At 36.2% G+C, this 18,771-nt stretch overlaps 1 protein-coding gene and 1 pseudogene across 1 annotated transcript; both read right to left on the reverse strand.

Annotated features, from left to right (window-relative positions):
- Window positions 1–7,093: 7,093 nt before the first annotated feature.
- Window positions 7,094–8,213, reverse strand: LOC102851481 (annotated as a pseudogene).
- A 1,570-nt stretch (window positions 8,214–9,783) lies between these two features.
- On the reverse strand, window positions 9,784–17,086 carry CASC5 (cancer susceptibility candidate 5). Its single transcript, XM_006883225.1, has 3 exons — window positions 17,030–17,086; window positions 11,391–16,319; window positions 9,784–9,945 (listed from the first exon to the last, which is right to left on the reverse strand). The coding sequence occupies exons 1-3, from the start codon at window positions 17,084–17,086 to the stop codon at window positions 9,784–9,786; spliced, it is 5,148 nt and encodes a 1,715-aa protein (XP_006883287.1).
- Between the last annotated feature and the right edge of the window lie 1,685 nt (window positions 17,087–18,771).

Consider the following 18,771-nt stretch of genomic DNA (forward strand, 5'->3'; position numbering starts at 1 on the left):
AAAGAAACTTGTTTCAACATACTACTTATGAAGAATCCTTAATGCCCATCAATTTATAACCTATAACTATTGTGAAACTGCAGCTATTTATTATAGGTAAAAAATCTGAATCCAGTCAGAAGTATCCTACTCTGCACATATTATTATCATAGAATAAGTTATAAAACAATGGCTATTATAATTTCACATTTTAATAAATTGAGAAAATAAATTTCTATCAAATTTAGAAAAATAAGCAAGTGTGAAGGTACAAAATTAAACATCAGAACACATCTAAAACCAACTGGAGCAAACAAAATACCATTTTAATCTCAGACTCTTTAGGAATTCTCAGAAAAACTCTGAGACACCAAACTCTTTCAAACACATGAACACGAGACCATGCCAACTTGTTCAGTGATAAATCCTAGTACTTAGTATAAGGTTGGTAAACAGCTAAGTGCTCAATAAATATTTGCTGCAAAAACAAAAGCGGATGGTGTTTTCCATACTATTATTTTTGAGGGTTTACTTTTTGCTAAGAATAACTACCATTACCACAACAAGATAAAGGTAAATAACACAACTGAAAAATGGGCACAGGATATGAACAGACACTTCACCAAAGATATTCAAATGGCCAACAAACACATGAAGAAATGTTCAAAATCCCTAGCTCTAAGAGAGATGCAAATCAAAACAACTATGAGATATCATCTCACCCCAGTCAGAATAGCAAAATTTAACAGAGCAGCAAACATCAAATGCTGGCAGAGAAACTGGAACCCTTATTCACTGTTGGTGGGAGTGGAAAATGGTGCAACCACTGTGGAAAGCTGTAGGCACATTCTCAAAAAGTTGCAAATAGAAATACCATTTGACCCAGCAATTCCACTACTGGGAATATACCCCAAAGAGACCATAACTGCCACCCAAGCAGATGTATGCACACCCATGTTTATTGCAGATTTCTTCACAATAGCAAAGAGCTAGAAACAACCCAAGTGTTCATCAACAAATGAATGGACGGAGAAGCTGTGGTATATTCACACAGTGGAATATTATGCTGAATAGAAAAACAAAGAACGTATGAAATATTATACAAAATGGGTGACCCTGGAGGACAAATATTGCACAGAGCCACTGTTGTAAAACGGGACTGACATTGTAGTTGGGGAGAGACTGAGAAAGAGTGGATAAATTATGTATACTGCATTGAAACAGATGAGGGAGAGAAGTGAAAAATGCGATATATGATTAGGTATTATTGTCATGACAGGAGTCCAGAATGAAGGCTGCATAGTGGAGTGGACTTGGTGGGAGGCATTGTATAACAATGAAAGAATTTTTCTTTTACTTTTCAAAGAGAAGACCGAACTGGAGGGGCAAGGTGGGCAGGGAGAAAAATGCAACAATGAATGAATGGAAATCCAAAGTCTCTGTAAACATTCATTAAAATTAATAATAAAAAAATTTTAAAAATAATTAATACAGTATCTTTTTATACGTTATTTCTACTCTTTACTACTACCTGTTGAGTAGGTATTATTATTTCCTTTTTATGAATTAAGAAAATGTAGGCTAAATGACTTACCTAACGTCATACAAGTTAGTGTTGTAGGTTTCAACTGTAATTTGATTATAAATCTGAAATCTTTTCTCTTTATCACATTATAAATTAACACTATCAACTTTTTCCTTTATCACATTACCGATTAACACTATCAACATTTCCCTAGGCCAATGTAATTCTAATAAAAACCTTATCACACAGGCTATTAAAATATTAAGAAATAAAAGATGAAAAAAAGGAAATCTTTCATACTCTTCAATCTTTTGACGAAGGGCTTCACAATCTTCTTTATAAACTTGTATCTTGGGTCGATAAACATAGTGACTTAAAATCAGATTTTCTGGTGTAGGTGGTGTGTTTGTTGTAAGCTGAAACAAACATGAAAACAAATCTCTCAAAACTGGTATTGTGAGGGCAAAATTATGTTTAAGACTAATTCAAGTTCTCTAATTCAGAAAGCAGTGATTTCAAAAAAATTCTACAAACCTCAGCAAAAATAACGATGTTTAATAAGACATCAAACAACAAGTCTTTTAATGTATGGAGATCGGAATTCTCATACATTGCTGGTGAGAATGTAAAACATTGCAAACATTTGGAAAGCAGTTTGACATTTTCTTTGAAAGCTGAGAATAGAAATAAATAGCATTCAACCTAGCAATCCCACTATCAGGAATGGAATATATCCCAAAGAAATAAGACCTGTGACTCAAACTGACATTTACACATACTCATGTTCATGATGACCAAATTGTGGCTAACACTGAGAAGACTGGGAATCTCAGAACATTTGTGCTCATGCGACACCTACACTTGGACCAGGAAGCAGTCGACAGAACAGCAAGGATACATTACACGATTCAAAATCAGGAAAGGAGCATGTCAGGATGTGTAGGCCTTTTCACATAGACTTTTTCAATCTCTTTGTGGGACAGATCATTTGGGAGGCTGGACTTTTTGAGGAAGAATGTAGCATCAGGATTGGAGAAGACTCATCAACAACCTCCATTACCCAGATGACACAACCTTGCCCTCTGAAATTGGAGGACCTGAAGTGTTTGCTGAAAAAGGTCAAGAACTGCAGTCTTCAATATGGATTGAAGCTCAACATCAAGAAAACAAAGATTCTCACCACTGGGCCAATTGGCAGCACCATGATAGCTGGAGAAGAGATTTAGGTTGTTAACAATTTCAGCTTAAATGACCTTTATCATATGTATGAGTTGTAAACGTTTTTTGCTTTCTAGAAATTTTATCACTTTATCAACGGCATTGTTTGCTGCACAAAAGGTTTTTGGTTAGATGAAATATGGTTTATCTATTTTAAACTTTTACTGTGTTTCTTGTATTCTATAACACTGACCTTTGTGTACAGTATTAAGTAAAGGTCAAAGTAAAATTTTTGTGTGTGTGGATTGAAGCTCAACATCAAGAAAACAAAGATTCTCAGCAGTGGGCAAATTGGCAGCATCATGATGGATGGTGAAGAGATTGAGACTGTAAACAGTTTTAGTTTGCTTAGCTCCACAATCAACCCTCTTGGTACCAGCAGCCAGGAAATTAAGAGAAGAATTACATTGGGAAAGTCAGCTGTCAAGGACCTCTCCAGAGTACTTTGGACCATGTTGCAAGGAAGGACCAGTCCTTGGAGAGGGACATGCCTGGAAGGGTGGAGGGATGGAGGAAGAGAGGGAGACTATTGGTAAGATGGACTGATACAGTGGTTAGGGTAATGAGAGTAAGTGTGTCAGAGACAGTTAAGTTGGTACAGAATGGAGCAGGTTTCAGGGCTATTGTACATAGTGACTCGATAGCAACCGACTCGATAGCACATAACAACAACAACAACATACAACCAATGCAAGGCCATTTTTTAAAAATAACAAAACAAAACAAAAACCAAACATACTTTTCACTAATCTTTTGCAGTGTTACCTCCGCCAACCAAAAGCTCATGTATGTATAAGTCTGATATTTAAAAGTCAGATTTTAACTCATTTGGTTCTGGTGATCTGGTGAATTTCAATGGCAAAATTTAAAATAAACTTTTTTGTAGTAATTGGTTTAAGTTTTCCAGTTCCTGGATTAATTTTTATAATTAATTACCAATTCTCTTGCTAAAAGTTATGCAAAATTTGTGAGTTCATAAATTAAAGAAGGCTCTCTAGTAACATAGTCTGTATGTAACATAGTATGTAGTGCTGCTAACCAAAAGAACATGCATCTTTGGAAGTGTGAATTCACTAGCTGCTCTACAAGGAAAAAAATGGGCAGTCTCCTTGCATTAAAGCTTACAGCTCCAGACGCTCAATGGAGAGTCAGTGTAAGTGCAAAATAATTTGGTAGCAGAGAAAGATATCCTGTAAAAAAAAATTTAATCTCTCATTTTAAACTACTGTTGACATATCTTCTTTCTTATTTTGTTGTTAAGTACTGTCCAGTTGAGTACAACTTAATTGGGACCCTATGAACAACAGATCTGAACTCTATCTTGTCATGCAACATATTTATCATCCCTGATACATCTCCGTCCACTATCTCAGACATCCATCTTATTGAGGGTCTTCTTCTCTTTTGCTGACCCTCCACCTTTCCAAGCATGATGTACCTTTCCAAGGACAGTCTCTTATGGCAAAATGCCCCTAGCATGTGAGACGAAGCTTTCCCTTCTTTGCCTCCAAGGCAAACTGTAGTCGCCCTTTCTCCAAGATGGGTTTTTTTTTCAGTCCATGGGATATTCAGTACCCTTCTGAAAGCACTCTTCTCAAAGGCATCAATCCTTCTCCTGTCACTCTTATTCACTGTTCAGTTCTCAGATGTATAGCAAGTAAATGGAAAGACTATGGCTTGTGGGAGAAGGATGGGCAATCTCTTCCCATGCAATTTAACTGCCTCTGAAAACCCACTGGAGGGTCACCTGTGGGTTGGCTCTGACTCTACGGTAAGGAACAACAAAAAACAGAATAGTAGATAGATGGAAAACCGGAAAAGGAATTGTGGCATCAGGATTGGTGGAAGATCTATTAACAATCTCCGTTATGCAGATGACACAACCCTGCTTGCTGAAACCGAGGAGGACCTCATGCACTTGCTGCAGAAGGTCAAGGACTTCAGCCTTCAGTATGGACTGAGGCTCAATGTCAAGAAGACAAAAGATTCTCACCACTGGACCAATTGGTAGCATCAGGATGGATGGCGAAGAGATTGAGATCGTTCACAGTTTCAGTTTGCTCGGCTCCACAATCAACACTCTTGGTACCAGCAGTCAGGAAATCAAAAAACGTATTGTATTGGGAAAGTCTGCTGTTAATGACCTCTCTAAAGTACTCAAGAGCAACAGTGTCTCTCTGGAGACTAAGGTGCATCTGATACAGGCCATGGTTTTTGCAATCACTTGTTGTGCATCAGAGAGTTGGACAATGACTAGGGAGGACAGAAGGAGAATTGATGCCTTTGAGCTGTGGTGCTGGAGAAGAGTACCATCCGTATGTTTACATTCCCTAGACTTGAGTATTCTTATTTTATCTTTCCAGAATATAATCATTTGCATTTCTTTATACTATTTCATTAGCACAAACTTTCTGCCTTTGTTAATTCTGTCTTCTTATTATAATTTTACACATGTGATTCATTTTACTGCCCATGTTCTGATTTTTAAGTGAATAGTAAAAATTTCTTTTATACTTGCGTGCTATGCATCGCAGAGTTGGAGAGTGACTAGGGATGACAGAAAGAGAATTGATGGATCGATTCTATGATTGGGGTGGTAGGAGTAAGTGTGTTGGAGACGGTGAGGTTGGCACATGATAGAGCAGGGTTTAGGGCTCTTGTACATAGGGTCACTTTGAGTCGCAAGTGACTCGATGGCACATAACAAAGACAACAACAACAACTTTTAAGATCATCAAGATTTTTATTTCATTTTAAGTATAAATTTTACTATATGTTTCATGGATTTGGTATCAAATGTTCTCCTTTACTTTGCAAATAATTTTTGTTTCCTATGTGATACAATGACACTGATGTGTCAAATGTGTCAACGGTTGGCTACCCAATGCAGATAGAGAGTGGGGTGGAGCTCCCTGATTAAAACTTGCTTGGAAGGAGGAGTGGCATCCACTTCCATAATAGCTTGCCTCCGGAAATCCTATGAACCTGGAGAGAGGATGAAAGACCCCCAAGCGTCGAGGACTCGCCTTCAAAGGGTCGTTATCAGTCGCCTGTGATTCGATGGCACTTAACAACAACAACAACATTTGATACAAAGGTTATCTATAAGTGTGTTTCTAAATTTCCAAGAAGCTAAGAAGAATGTCTGGGCTTTTAAAAAATTATTTCTAACTTTATGTAATTATGACTAGATGACATAATTTATAATTATATTTCCAATTTGTTAAGGTGTGCTTTGTGGTCTCGGGCCTATTAAGTTCTGTAAAGTTTCTATAAATTTAAGAGAAAAAATTCCTATACAATCATTAAGTTTTCCCACTAATATTTATTTGTGTTTGTTTTACTTGTCATGTGCAAATGGATACCGTCTAAATCTCTCTTCTATAAAGTTTCTATAAACTTAAGAGGAAAAAATTCCTATACAATCATTTAAGTTTTCCCACTAATATTTATTTGTAAGTGTTCATTTTACTTCTCATGTGCAAATGGATACCATCTAAAGCTCTCTTCTATAAAGTTTCTATAAATTTAAGAGAAAAAAACCTTCCTATACAATCATTTTTTCCCACTAATATTTATTTGTGTTTGTTTTACTTCTCATGTGCAAATGGATACATACCATCCAAAGCTCTCAGAATGACAAGTATGAACACAGACACCCTACTGAGGGGAGGATAGTCAGTTGCTGCCTCCTCCCTGAGACAGGCAGGGATGGGACATCATACAAGAGTCAAGTTCAATCCCTGATTCCACCACTAGGGGTGAGTCTCAGTAGGTAATTGTCCATTCATTGATGAAGGTGTCCTAGGAGGTGGTGACCAGTGTGTTCATATATAGCTAGGCCAGGCTGCTGATGTGATGTAGCTGGAAAGTGACCCTGGTTTTTGGGTCATTCAGGTCCAGACTATACAAGTATGTCCATGTTGCCAGAGACAAAGTGCTGTTTGTCCGGGGACCAGGCAAAGCAGACAATTTTGGCATGATGGCTGTAGAAAATGTTGCTATAGGCTACAATGAAGACGACTATGACCACTTTGCTGACATCACACATCTCAAGGAAGGCCTCTCCTGGGAATAGGCCAGGTCCATCAGGCTTCAGGATGGCCTTCTGGACTGAGCAGTGCCACCACCTCAACATTGGTGTTGATGATGAAGCAATTCTTTTGATCCGTGAGCAGAACAATCTGCCCTGTGAACAAAACCACTGTGTGTTTGTCATTGTCCTCCCTCAACACCCACACTTCCCCTCTATTTCCCCAGCCAACAGTCATACAATTCGGTTGAATATCCAGCTTTACCACTCCTTGTCCTTAGTCCCACAGCATGAAGATGGTGTTACCTCATGATGTCATCTATGCTGCAGGTGATAAGCTAGTTGACCTCATCAGTGGTCATGTTGAACATCTGGTTCTTCTGGCTTTTAACAGTGAAGGAGCTGTACTCTCTGGTCTTCAAGTCTCAATAATTGATGTACCTGTCAAGGCTCCCAGAGTAGACCTAAGACTTGGCACTGTGCTGCACAGTCAGATACTGGATTGATTTGCTGTAACCCTTGATGACCCGCTAGGGTTTGCTGGTGTTTTTCTTTTCCAGGGAGTTGATGTACCCCCCAAAACAAGATTCTGAGCAGTTAAGTCCTTTTGCCACAAGCAGCAGAACTGCTGGTCCAGGATAGTGGAGCCCAGCGGGAATGTGCTGACAACCTAATTCACAGTGATATCTCAGAACTGGGATGTCTTGTCTCCAGAGGCAGAGTGGAAGTGAATGCTATCTGCATATATACATTATATAATAGCATATATTAGCTGTCATGAGCCGGCTACTGCCCAGGGGGCACACCTTTTCCCATCTTTCCATTATAGACATAGATCTGGCCATAAGTGCTGGCTGTGGCAAACCTGTTCTTGTTGGGACAGAATCTCACAAAATTGACAAAGTGGCTGTGGTCCCCAAAAGTGAACTTGAACTTGAAGGCTGCCCCTCAAAGAAGGCACCACAATTCTCGTCCCTACCCGTGGCCAGCCAGTATAACCTGGTCTGTTTGATTCCACATTATTGGTTACTTTGCTGTGTCCTATAATCTTACTCACAGAAGAACCACTGTCCTACAAGAAGGGGGCAACGAATTTCTCCCAACCCTTCCCTGACCACAGTGATCCTCTTGCTGTCCTAGGTCCACGTGATGTCCCTTATCTTCCCAGTGAGGCTGATACCTGTATACTTCAGAAGGTGCTGCTTCTGTGTGGTGTCCCAGTTTTTTTTTTTTAGCTTTTCAGGCACATCTCCAGAGGCAACACAGAATCCACTGGATGTGTACCTGGCCACCACTACCTGATGGGCGTACACTCCGTTTAGATCTATAGCAGGGTTGTCGATGTTCCTCAGGATGACACACTTTCCATTGGTATAAAGAAAAATGTTGCTCAAGGATTTTGGAGACTCTCTCCACTTGGGGAAGGTTGGTTAACACTTTATTGATCTCATATGGCATCCTTGCCCACTTGGTACCATGCTTGCCTAAAGCCCCAGACATTCAGCCCAGCCCTGCTGTAACTCAGAATGGCGAGGACCAAGCTCCCTAGTAATTTTTTTTAGTTTGCTGATTTCTGTTACTCAAATAAGCTTTGATCTTACTACTAAAATGCCTGCTATACCTGGTATTTCATAATGAGGGGGAAAGGGCCTAACTTACTTTTTCAATCAGAAAAAAACAACCCTCTCAAGACAGAACAGATAGTGAACAGGGAGGACAAAATCTAAAATTTTATCTTATCAAAAGCTATAACATAGCAAAAATCCAAGACTTCTTTTATATACTAAACATAAATGAATCTGCTAAATTTCTAAAATTTATAAATTTTGCTTCCTCCTTTATTAGAATAAATGCTTAACGACACAGTTTTTAAAAAAAACTATATTTTCATTAAGGTAACTATTTTGCAAAGAAATTTCACTTACTGTGGTTGGAAGATTGCTCTGTCGGGGCTTCTGAATTAAGATGTGAACTTGAAGCAGTATAAAGAACTCCCTTACGGTTATTCTCCCATCCTTGAGTTTCTAAGAAAAGCAAGTGTTTCCACAACCATTCAAGGTTAGCTCACTTTGACTATAGGCCCTTTTCAATAACTTAAAAGTACTTTGTATATCTTTATGCAAGTCTTATCCCAATATGTATAGACTATACATGAGTATATTTTACCTACTATGATTTCTTAAGGTCAGTTTATAGCAGCAGAATTGAGAAAAAATTTTCAGTTTTCTAAGCTACTTAACATTGTTAATTGCCATGTTGAACCTTCAACAAAGTAAAAGGAAACTAGTCTTTTGTATATTTGAAATATTTCATAAAGAAAAAAATTTACAAGACAACTAAGAAATAAACTGTATTAGAAATGTGAAATATTTTTCATATACCTCTCTCAAACTTTCTTCACAAATTGTATCCCTGAGGAACTGTGATTCCATTTGACTATTGCGGTGTGCTACAAAAGAAAGCAAAAGCAAGTGATGAACAATCCTAAACTGTAAACATAATTTTAGTTATTGTTCATATTTATGTGCAGTTTATGCTTCTGAAGTCACTCATCAGCATTTTCCTGGAAAGTCAGTAATCTAGCCAGACAAAATATATTCTAGTTTTGAAGTTCTAGTCAACATTTTTAATGGTTTTCTAAATATTAATCTTTGAGGGAGAGCTTTCTATTTGTCTGTAGTATACCTTTTCTCAATTTGTTAAAGTAGCTAAGAATTAAAAAGGTATATGGGATCAATCTGAAAAAAGTTAGAAAGATTAGATAGGGATCTTGGGGGAGAGTGAGTTTATGTTAATGGCAAAGGAGTAAGTCAGAAAAGGAGCGTGAGAATGGTTATATAACTCAATGAATGCAACCAATGTCACTGAATTGCATATGTAGAAATTGTTGAATTGATGTATGTTTTGCTATATGTATATATTTTTAAAAATTATAATGGACTATAAAAAGAAGAAATTATTTTACTTATCAACTATCTCTTGAGTTGAAACAAATTTATGATTGGTCAAGCAAGATGAGTGTCATTACTTAAGCTTTTATTGACATCTTACTGCTGAAGTCGAGAGAAGTCCCATCAGCCTTGATTGAATCCAAAGAGCTGCTGCAACTAGACGGGGTCCTGCTCAGGCTTTTCATCAACATACTGCTGACATTTTTATCAATATCCCCTTCAGGATGGCAATCACTTATCTAAAATTATTAGTGGAAGAATATCATAAAGATAAAATTACGGTACTATATGCTTTTAATTATTAAATGTTTGGTGATCACTAATAAAAAATTTATTTCTAAAATAAAATTTAGCTATAATTCAAAAGAAAAATAATAGTAAAAATTAAAATAAGTAACAGGAAACAGTATAAAAACAAAAATAATTATACTTAAAAATACAAAGAAATAATTTTATGGTATTCTTGGCAGAAAACGGACAAGAAACTAAATTACAGACATTAGTACTTTGATGTTCAGCTGACTGTAATTCCTCTGGCTAAAGTAAAACAGGATACACGATCCTGCTTTTTACCATTTTAAACTATTTGATTTCACAGACTTAAAAACCATTTTCATCATTTTCCTTATGTATTTTTTTCAAATACAACATATTCTAAATGCTAGAAAGCTCCAGCAGACCAGATTTTGGAGTCCTAGAACCTAAAAAGGTGTTCAGGACATGGAGGACACTCACTCAATATTTACTGAACAAATAGAAGAGTAATTTTAACAGACTCTATTAAATTTTGTATAATTCTTATTACATTCTCAAACCTTCATATTTTTCCATTGTTTCCTACTGATTGTATTTTATAGAACCACTACAAATATATTCTTATGACTTCATCTTAGAGAAGGGAGCCTTATGACTTAGTGGTAAGGAGTTGTGCTGTCAACTCAAAGGCAAGGGGTTCAAATCCACCATCTGCTCCACAGAAGACACATGGGCAATTTCCTCTCCTGTGATTTACTCTGTGAAAATCCACTGGGGAGTCAGTTCCAACTCAACAGTACATAATAAAAACATCTTAAGAGAACTACAGAAACCATTTTCTAACTTTGTATTTAACAGAGTTTAAATGTTGTTTTCTAGTTTCTAGGATTGTCTGCTTTCCAAACTTTATTTACCCTCTTATAAAATTCAGCTTGAATGACTGATTTAGTTAACTTTTGGAGAAACAAAGCATTTCTCAACTTCAAAAGAAAATCTATGACCTCTTTTACTAAACAAAATATTTCACTTGCTTCACAGTTAGATATTGGATGATATTCTCTCGCCCACTAAAGAAAACGCAAATTTTTCTTTATGAAGGTTTTATATTGGAAAAGAGTTTTACTTCCCTAATATAGCTAACACCAAAGATGACTTTTCAAACCACATATACTCTCTATGAAGATTCTCATATGAAAATCACTCATATAAATCAATGACAAATCACTAGAGGTGCTAGAACACTTAAAATTACAAAATAAGTTCATTTTTGTACTATATATAATTTTTCAGTATTTGTTAATTTTTAAGACTATTAATCAACTACTTACTGAAGGTTTTACGTATTTCTCTTGGTTTTTAATGGAAAATAATATCTGACTGAATTGAAATTATAAGTTAAGAACATTTCTTGGTTTACGACAGAGCTCACCTGCTGATCCTGATCTTTGTGATCACAAGGCCCAATCTCATTTTTTCTGACTTTTTTCTCATTTTGAGTATCATCCTCATCATCATCTTGTACCCAAGTTCTTTTTTGACTAGTACAGGGTTCTTCTGCTTGATTTTCAGATGGTAAAATCTCTTTTTGGTATGTCTCAATTAAAGTCTTTGCTTCAGTTTCTATGCTAATTGAGTCAGAAGAATTAATCTCAGGACACACAGGAAGATTTTCTTCATTTATATACTGAGATGGACTTAGATTTAGCTTAGTGGAAACAAACTCAATGCCTGAATCTTTGTTACAGATAGGACGAGTTTCTAAGTGATTTAAATCAGTGATGTTGGCAGAAATCTGCTCCAGGTCATCCATACCACTGACACTATAATGTCTCTTGTTTGGCAATCTGGGCAAAAAGATTCCCAAAGAACATTTTCTCACTTTATTTTTATCTTTTACAACTTTCATTGATGATTCAGAGTTGACTTCAGCTCCACTATGAGAATTCTTATTTTCTTCATTTCTATCAGCAGAAGCATTGCTGGATACTATGTCAGTATTACATTTGCCTGTGGCATGCACTATACTTATATTGGGTACTTTATTTGCTAAAACAGGTAACTGTTCTGGAGGTGGTTGTACATGACTTGGAAAATCTAAAATATCTTCAGTTTTCTCTTCCAAATGATTCAGATTTGGTTTGACATTACTATAACTTGGAGCATCAGATGCAATCCTACCATCTGATGGCTCTCTAGCATGAATATGAGTCAAGTGTAAGCTGCTGCAGAAATCTGTATCTTCACCACATTTAGCTGTTGGTATATTTTTCTTCAATTCCTTTTTATAGGCTATGGTAAACTCTCTCTCATTCTTCACATTTTCACATGCGGGAAGAGAGGTGATTCCTGGAACACTATTTAAATTCTCATGTCCAGTTTTAGAAAACATTATCTGCTCTTTATTGACAATATTTTCTCCTTCTCGAGGTAATGAAGATACAGTTGAAAAATGAGGCTGAGAAGCAACACAAACCTCAACAAAGGTCATTTTTAAGTTATTTTGTTCTGCATTATCAATAAAGTCTTCCATTTGATCATTTGAAAGCTTAAAATTAAATTTATTCATCTCCCTTAGATCTTGATTAGCTAAGAGATTGTGGGGTTCCTTAACTAAGTTCTCTTGATTTTGGGGCTGTGTTAGGACATAGTCTAATTGTTCTTTGTTACTGACTTGAGTAATTTTTCCCTTCTCTAACAAAGGACTTGAAGTAGAGATAGGCAATTCCTCACATTTCACATAATATTCACTTGTCAAATCACTTTGCCTAGTGCAATTACTAGCTTTCTCCTCCTCTTTATCACACAAGGTCATGATATTCTCCTCCATATTAACAACACAAATTACATTTGGTAAACAGGAATCACTGGATCCAGAAGTAACCATTCCATGACTACGTGTAAAGTCCACATTTCTTCTATTTAAGTGACAGTTTTCAGTTTGGTCTTTTCTCAATGTACAGTCCAAATCTATAACCTTCTTCAGGGCCTCTTCATTCACAGCAGTACTTTGGAATTTGGTGATTTTCACCTCACTTTGACCCCCAGGTAATACATTAGGTACAAAGGGTATCACATGACACTGTTTTTCAGTGAGAGGAATAGTTTTGTCTATGTCTAGTGCTTGTTTTTTAGTGACTTCTTGAACAGAACTATTATCTTTAGGAAAAGAAACACCCAAGTTTCTTTCTTTTGTTCTTTCAAATTGAGGGTATTTTGGTAGTGATTGCTCCACAGTTTGACAATCAGTAAAAACAGTGTGACACCTGGTGACTTCTAGATCATTATGATCATCTACAAACATTACAGTTTTGTCCACGGGCCTAGGAGGCATTTCATCTGTCGACACAATTTTATATTCCAAGGGACTTGTGTGACTTCTAGTGATTTCCATGTCATCCTGCCCACATGTATACAGAACAGTTTTAGAAGACTCTGCCTCTGGCATCAAGTGGGAGTCCTTTTGATCTTCTGGGACATTTTTATTATTTATTTCCACCATACAACCCTCAGTGATATCCATATCATTTTCATCACCCTCTAAAGTTAGAATAGTCTTATCATTCTTGAGACTAAGATTTTTCTTTCTCTGACTGTGACCTGATTGAGTTTCATTTAGAAATCCAGGTTTCTGTTTATCTTTGTCATCCTTCCAAGTCATAAGCTTAGACATCTCCATATTTTCATGGCCTATAAATGCTTCAGCTCTTTCTACAGGATCATTATTAGATCCTTCCACCTTTATAGTTAGGGGGCTGAATTTTGTTGCTGGATGACCATTTTCATCATCCTCTGGCAAGAAAATATTTTTCTCATCAGAAATAGACGTCACTTTTGGTATCTGTAGGCTGTTCACTTTGGGTAGCTCAAAGTCAGGTTTGACTGGCAGCACAGTTCCCTCATTTGCTTGGTAATCAGTGAAGATGGTGTGGGCCTTTGTCATATCTAGATCACTGACATCATCTACAAACATTACAGTCTTGTCCAAGGGCCTAGGACTTATTTTAGCTGGTGAAGCAGTTTTACAATCTAAGGGATTTGTGTGACTTCTAGTGATTTCCATGTCATCCTGCCCACATGTATACAGAACAGTTTTAGAGGTTCCTGAAATAAACATCGAATGAGAATCATCTTCACCTAATGAAGGTTTATGCTTTATCTCTAAGGTATAACTTTTGGTGATATCCATATCATTCTCATCACCGTCTGAAAAAACAATAGTCTTATCATTTTTTTGTCCACCAACACTTTTCCTTCCGAAAGTTTTGACATTTTGTACTTCATTCAGATATCCAGGTTGCTGTACAATTTTGTCCTCTCCTTCCATATTACTAGATGTAAAGAGTCCAGTTTTTTCTACAGGCTTTTTCTTACATTTTTCAACTTCTACAGATATCTGTTTGCTTACTGTTATTAGCTGACCATTAGTGTGTTCTAACTTAATTTTATTAAGTCCTTGAACTTCAGAAGGATCAAATCCAGTGACAGTATCATTTTTTGTTAAATCCATATTTTCTTCCTCCACTCCACAAACAGCCATCTTGTCATGAGAACAGTTAAGCGTAGAGCTGTCTAAACTTTTTCTCAGTGGTTCAGATAGGTTAGCATTCTCACCTGGTACTACAATATGGCTATTAACAACAGTATTAAGAAATACTTGTCTCTCTGATGAAAATGAAGGCTTTGTGGCAGAAAAAGGTTGTTCACCTGAAACCATATTTCTATTCATTTCCAATTCTACTTTTTTATCAAGATCTCTATTAGAGGTTATTTTATAGGTTTTTTCTATGTTCTGATTACAGTCAACCAAGAGAGGAAAATCTTTCTCAAGATAGCATGAAATATTTGAAACTTTATCTTTTTCTTTGCCCCAGGTGGTCGTTAAGATATTTTCAGATACCACATTTAGTTGTGATGAAGGTTCAATGTGGTTTTTATTCATTCTGTCACTTTCATCTGAGTTAAATCTACTAGCATCCTTGGGTGCTAAATTATTAGCTGCAAGGGGCACTTGACAGCCTAAGTTAACTGTGTGACATTTAGTCAAATCCATATCTTCATCTGTCTTTCTGTCAGTCAATGAAATAGAAAAAAAATTTCCTAGGCTATGTTGTAAACATTCCTTAGCTACGTCAGGAATGGAGCCATAATTTACATTAATATTTCCGTCCCCTGTGTGATTTTGAAGCATCATTTCTTTTTCAGACATTGGTGCAGCCTCTATCTGTACATTTATCTGATCATGTGTAAAAATGTTATTATCTATAGCAACTGTGTGACTTCTGGTAATATCCATACCATCATTTCCTGAATAAAATGTTTTTTCTGTGAGAAGAGAGATGGCATTTGAACTGGGACACATTTTAGAATTATTATCATCATGCTTTGGTAAACTTTTCCCCTCTAACATACTAGAAACACATCTGGTCAGTTCCATGGCATCACTGCAAGTAGAATAAAAAACTGTCTTGTGATCATCAATAGTCCAAGTGGAAGATGTCGATTCTGAGATCATAGCCAAATTTTTGACATTTTGGTCACAGGTCTGTGTGACTATGTGAGTTTCTGCTCCCATCTGACTTTTGATAATTTTATCTTCAGTGCTTAAGGTAGAGTCTTTAAATGCAGCATTCATTCTACTCCTAAGGACTTTCTTCTTTCCTAGAGCATTAGTTCCGTCAAGTGTTGTAGCATCCATACTGACATTCTGGTTTTGATTTTCGATCTTAGATAAATTATCTTCTGCTGAAGGTAAAATCTGTATGGTGTGGTTAAGAGTTAAGTCCATGCAATCATTGTCACAAATAGTAATACCATCACCTGTAGCTTCATTTATGGTAGCATCACTGGATACAGGAACGAAATTCTGAATATTGGCTGTATGACACTGAGTAAAATTCATCCCATCATCTTGTTCTCTAAAGATTCTTGTCCGATCACTGCCATTCTCCTCTTCATTAAGTGATACATGTACAGAAGAGGCATTAGTAGATTCTTTGGTACAAATAGGTGGTTCATAATTTTCTTTATTAGACTCTTCGAAAGGAGAAGTATAAGACTTGCCCATTTTCAATCTTTTTATGAAGTCATTGAAATCTACTTTCTTTTCTGAAGAATTATTTTGATCCATGGAAACATTTGATTCTTTCTTCATTCTTGCATCTTCAGTGTGGAGCTTTAAACTAGCCAGAAATGATGTGGTATCTATCTTGGTGGATTTTTCCTTTTTGGCACAATCTAAAAGGTCATTTTCAATTATTAAGGTGTGACTAGCTGTCAGGTCCATCTGATTTTCATCTGAATAGATGACTGTCTGGTCGTTTTGGTGTTCCCTTTCATGGCTGGGTTCTGTACTTGAAAACTATAATAAAAGCAAATAATAAGTGAACAAACAAACTTTTTAAAGGTATTATACAACATGTACAATAATATATATATATAAAATCTTCTGTGATAGTTTTATAAAACATTGTGTACAGTGTATAGAAAAGAATTTGTTATGAGTAATTTTCCTACCTTTTCTGAGTAATTTACTTTTGAAACTTCAAAAAGTTAGAAAATGCAAAAAACTAAAAAAAACTTTTTTAAAAAATAAAAAAGACTAGTAACACCAAATACAGTCATGCTGAAAAGTCTTTATAATTCTGTGTTTTTAGGAACTTGATTCTGTTTGAATCTTAATGCAATAGTTCTATTTTTAAGGAAATAGTCTAATTGGCTGATAACCAAAGTGTGATGTGTGGGCCAATGTACTAACATCACTCAGGATATTGTTAAGAACAGAATCTTAGAATCTACTCCAAATATACTAGATAAGAATGTACATTCTAATAAAATACTCTGGTGATTCGTATGCTCATTAAAGTTTGAGAAGTCTTAGTAAAAGTAATACATCTCTATGTTATCTAAACTATATTTAGTTAACAAGTAAGATAGGAAGTTTTCCATTCTATGCTTGTCTATTTTGGTAAGGTTTTTTCCTCCTAGTTATGCCATTATTATAAAATGTGTTATTTATTTTAAAAATAAGTTTTAATTGTAAAAAAGGTTACAATATGCACAAACACACACCTCGCTCTGTTGCATCTGAATCTGACTCTGAATTGGGGCACAAAGCAATGTATTCATCCCTATTGATAGAAAAAAATAATGTAGTAAATAAATGACTTAAACATTTTATGAAGTAAATGACTTAAACATTATATATTCCCAGATGCCCAGGTTGTTTTCCTTTAAATAGTTCATGTATTTACTAAGGTTTTACTAATTACCAAAATCACTAGCGAGCTCTAGAGGCGTGGGTCACATAGATCTGCGCTACTAAACCAAAAGCAGCACTTCTTTGGTGTTTCAAATCTACGAGCTGCTTCACAGGAGAAAGATGGGAAATCTCCTCCTATAAGATTTACAACCTTAGAAACTCAATAAAGCAATAGCTATGATTCAATTTTAACTCACTGGCAATAAGTTGAGTTTAAGTAAGTCTTAAAAACTTACATTACATTAGGGCTTTTAATGGTTATGCTGGTGTCAGAGTGATCTGTATGATTAAAATCCTTCTAGAATGAAGTAAAGGCATCTACAACCAGGAGAAGATAAAATAGATGAATGGGACCTTCTAAGAATCAAATCCCTATGGATATCCAAAAACTCCAACAGGGTAAAAAGGGAAGCCACAGACTGGGAAAAGTATTTGGTAATGACATGTCAGATAAAGGACTTATATCTAGAATTTATAAAATACTTGAGCACCACAATTAAGATAAAGGTAAATAATCCAATTGAAAAATGGGCAAAGGATATGAACAGACACTTTACCAGAGAAGACATGCAGATAGCCAACAAGCACATGAAGAAATGTTCAAATCTCTAGCTCTAAGACAGATGCAAATCAAAACAACTATGAAAAAAACAAACAAACAAAAAACCCCAAACAACTATGAGATATCATCTCACCCCAGTAAGATTGGCAAAATTTAACAGAACAGCAAGCAACAAATGCTGGCGAGGTTGTGGAGAAAATGAAACCCTTATTCACTGTTGGTGGGAGTGTAAAATGGTACAACCACTGTGGAAGACAGTGTGGCATTTTCTCAAAAAATTGCAAATAAAGATACCATTTGACCCAGCAATTCCACTACTGGGAATATACCCCAAAGAGACCATAACTGCCATGCGCACCCATGTTTATCATGGCTGTGTTCATAATAGCAAGGAGTTGGAAACAACCCAAGTGCCCATCAACAAACGAATGGATAGAGAAGCTGTAGTATATTCACAGAATGGAATACTACGCTGCATTGAAAACAAGGAACTCATACAATATTATTCAAACTGGATGACCCTGGAGGACATTATGCTGAGTGAAGTATCTCAGTCACAAAAGGACAAATACTTCATGGTGCCACTGTTGCTAAACAGGACTGACATCGGGGTTGGGGGGGAGGAAGAATGAGAAAGATGGGATAAAGAATGTATATTGCATTGAAACAGATGAGGGAGAAAATTGTTTAAAAGGGATATGTGATTAGGTATTATTTTCATGACAGGAGTCCAGCACGAACACAGCATAGTGGAGTGGACCTGTGGGGTGGGATTGTAAAACAATGGGGACACTTTCATTTTACTTTTCAAAGAGAAGAGTGTACTGCGGGGAGGGGTGGGCAGGGAGAAAAGTGCAACAATGAATGAATAGAAATTTATTTTATTTTATTTTTTTATTGTATTATTTTTACGTGTACCGTCAAATCAGATCTGACTGGTACCGGAGGAGATTGCCCCCTCCTTCTCCAGCAGAGCATCTGGTGGATTTG

The sequence above is a fragment of the Elephantulus edwardii genome, unplaced genomic scaffold (genome assembly GCF_000299155.1).
Source record: "Elephantulus edwardii isolate Elephantulus edwardi_28Jun2011 unplaced genomic scaffold, EleEdw1.0 scaffold00026, whole genome shotgun sequence".
Taxonomy (NCBI): domain Eukaryota; kingdom Metazoa; phylum Chordata; class Mammalia; order Macroscelidea; family Macroscelididae; genus Elephantulus; species Elephantulus edwardii.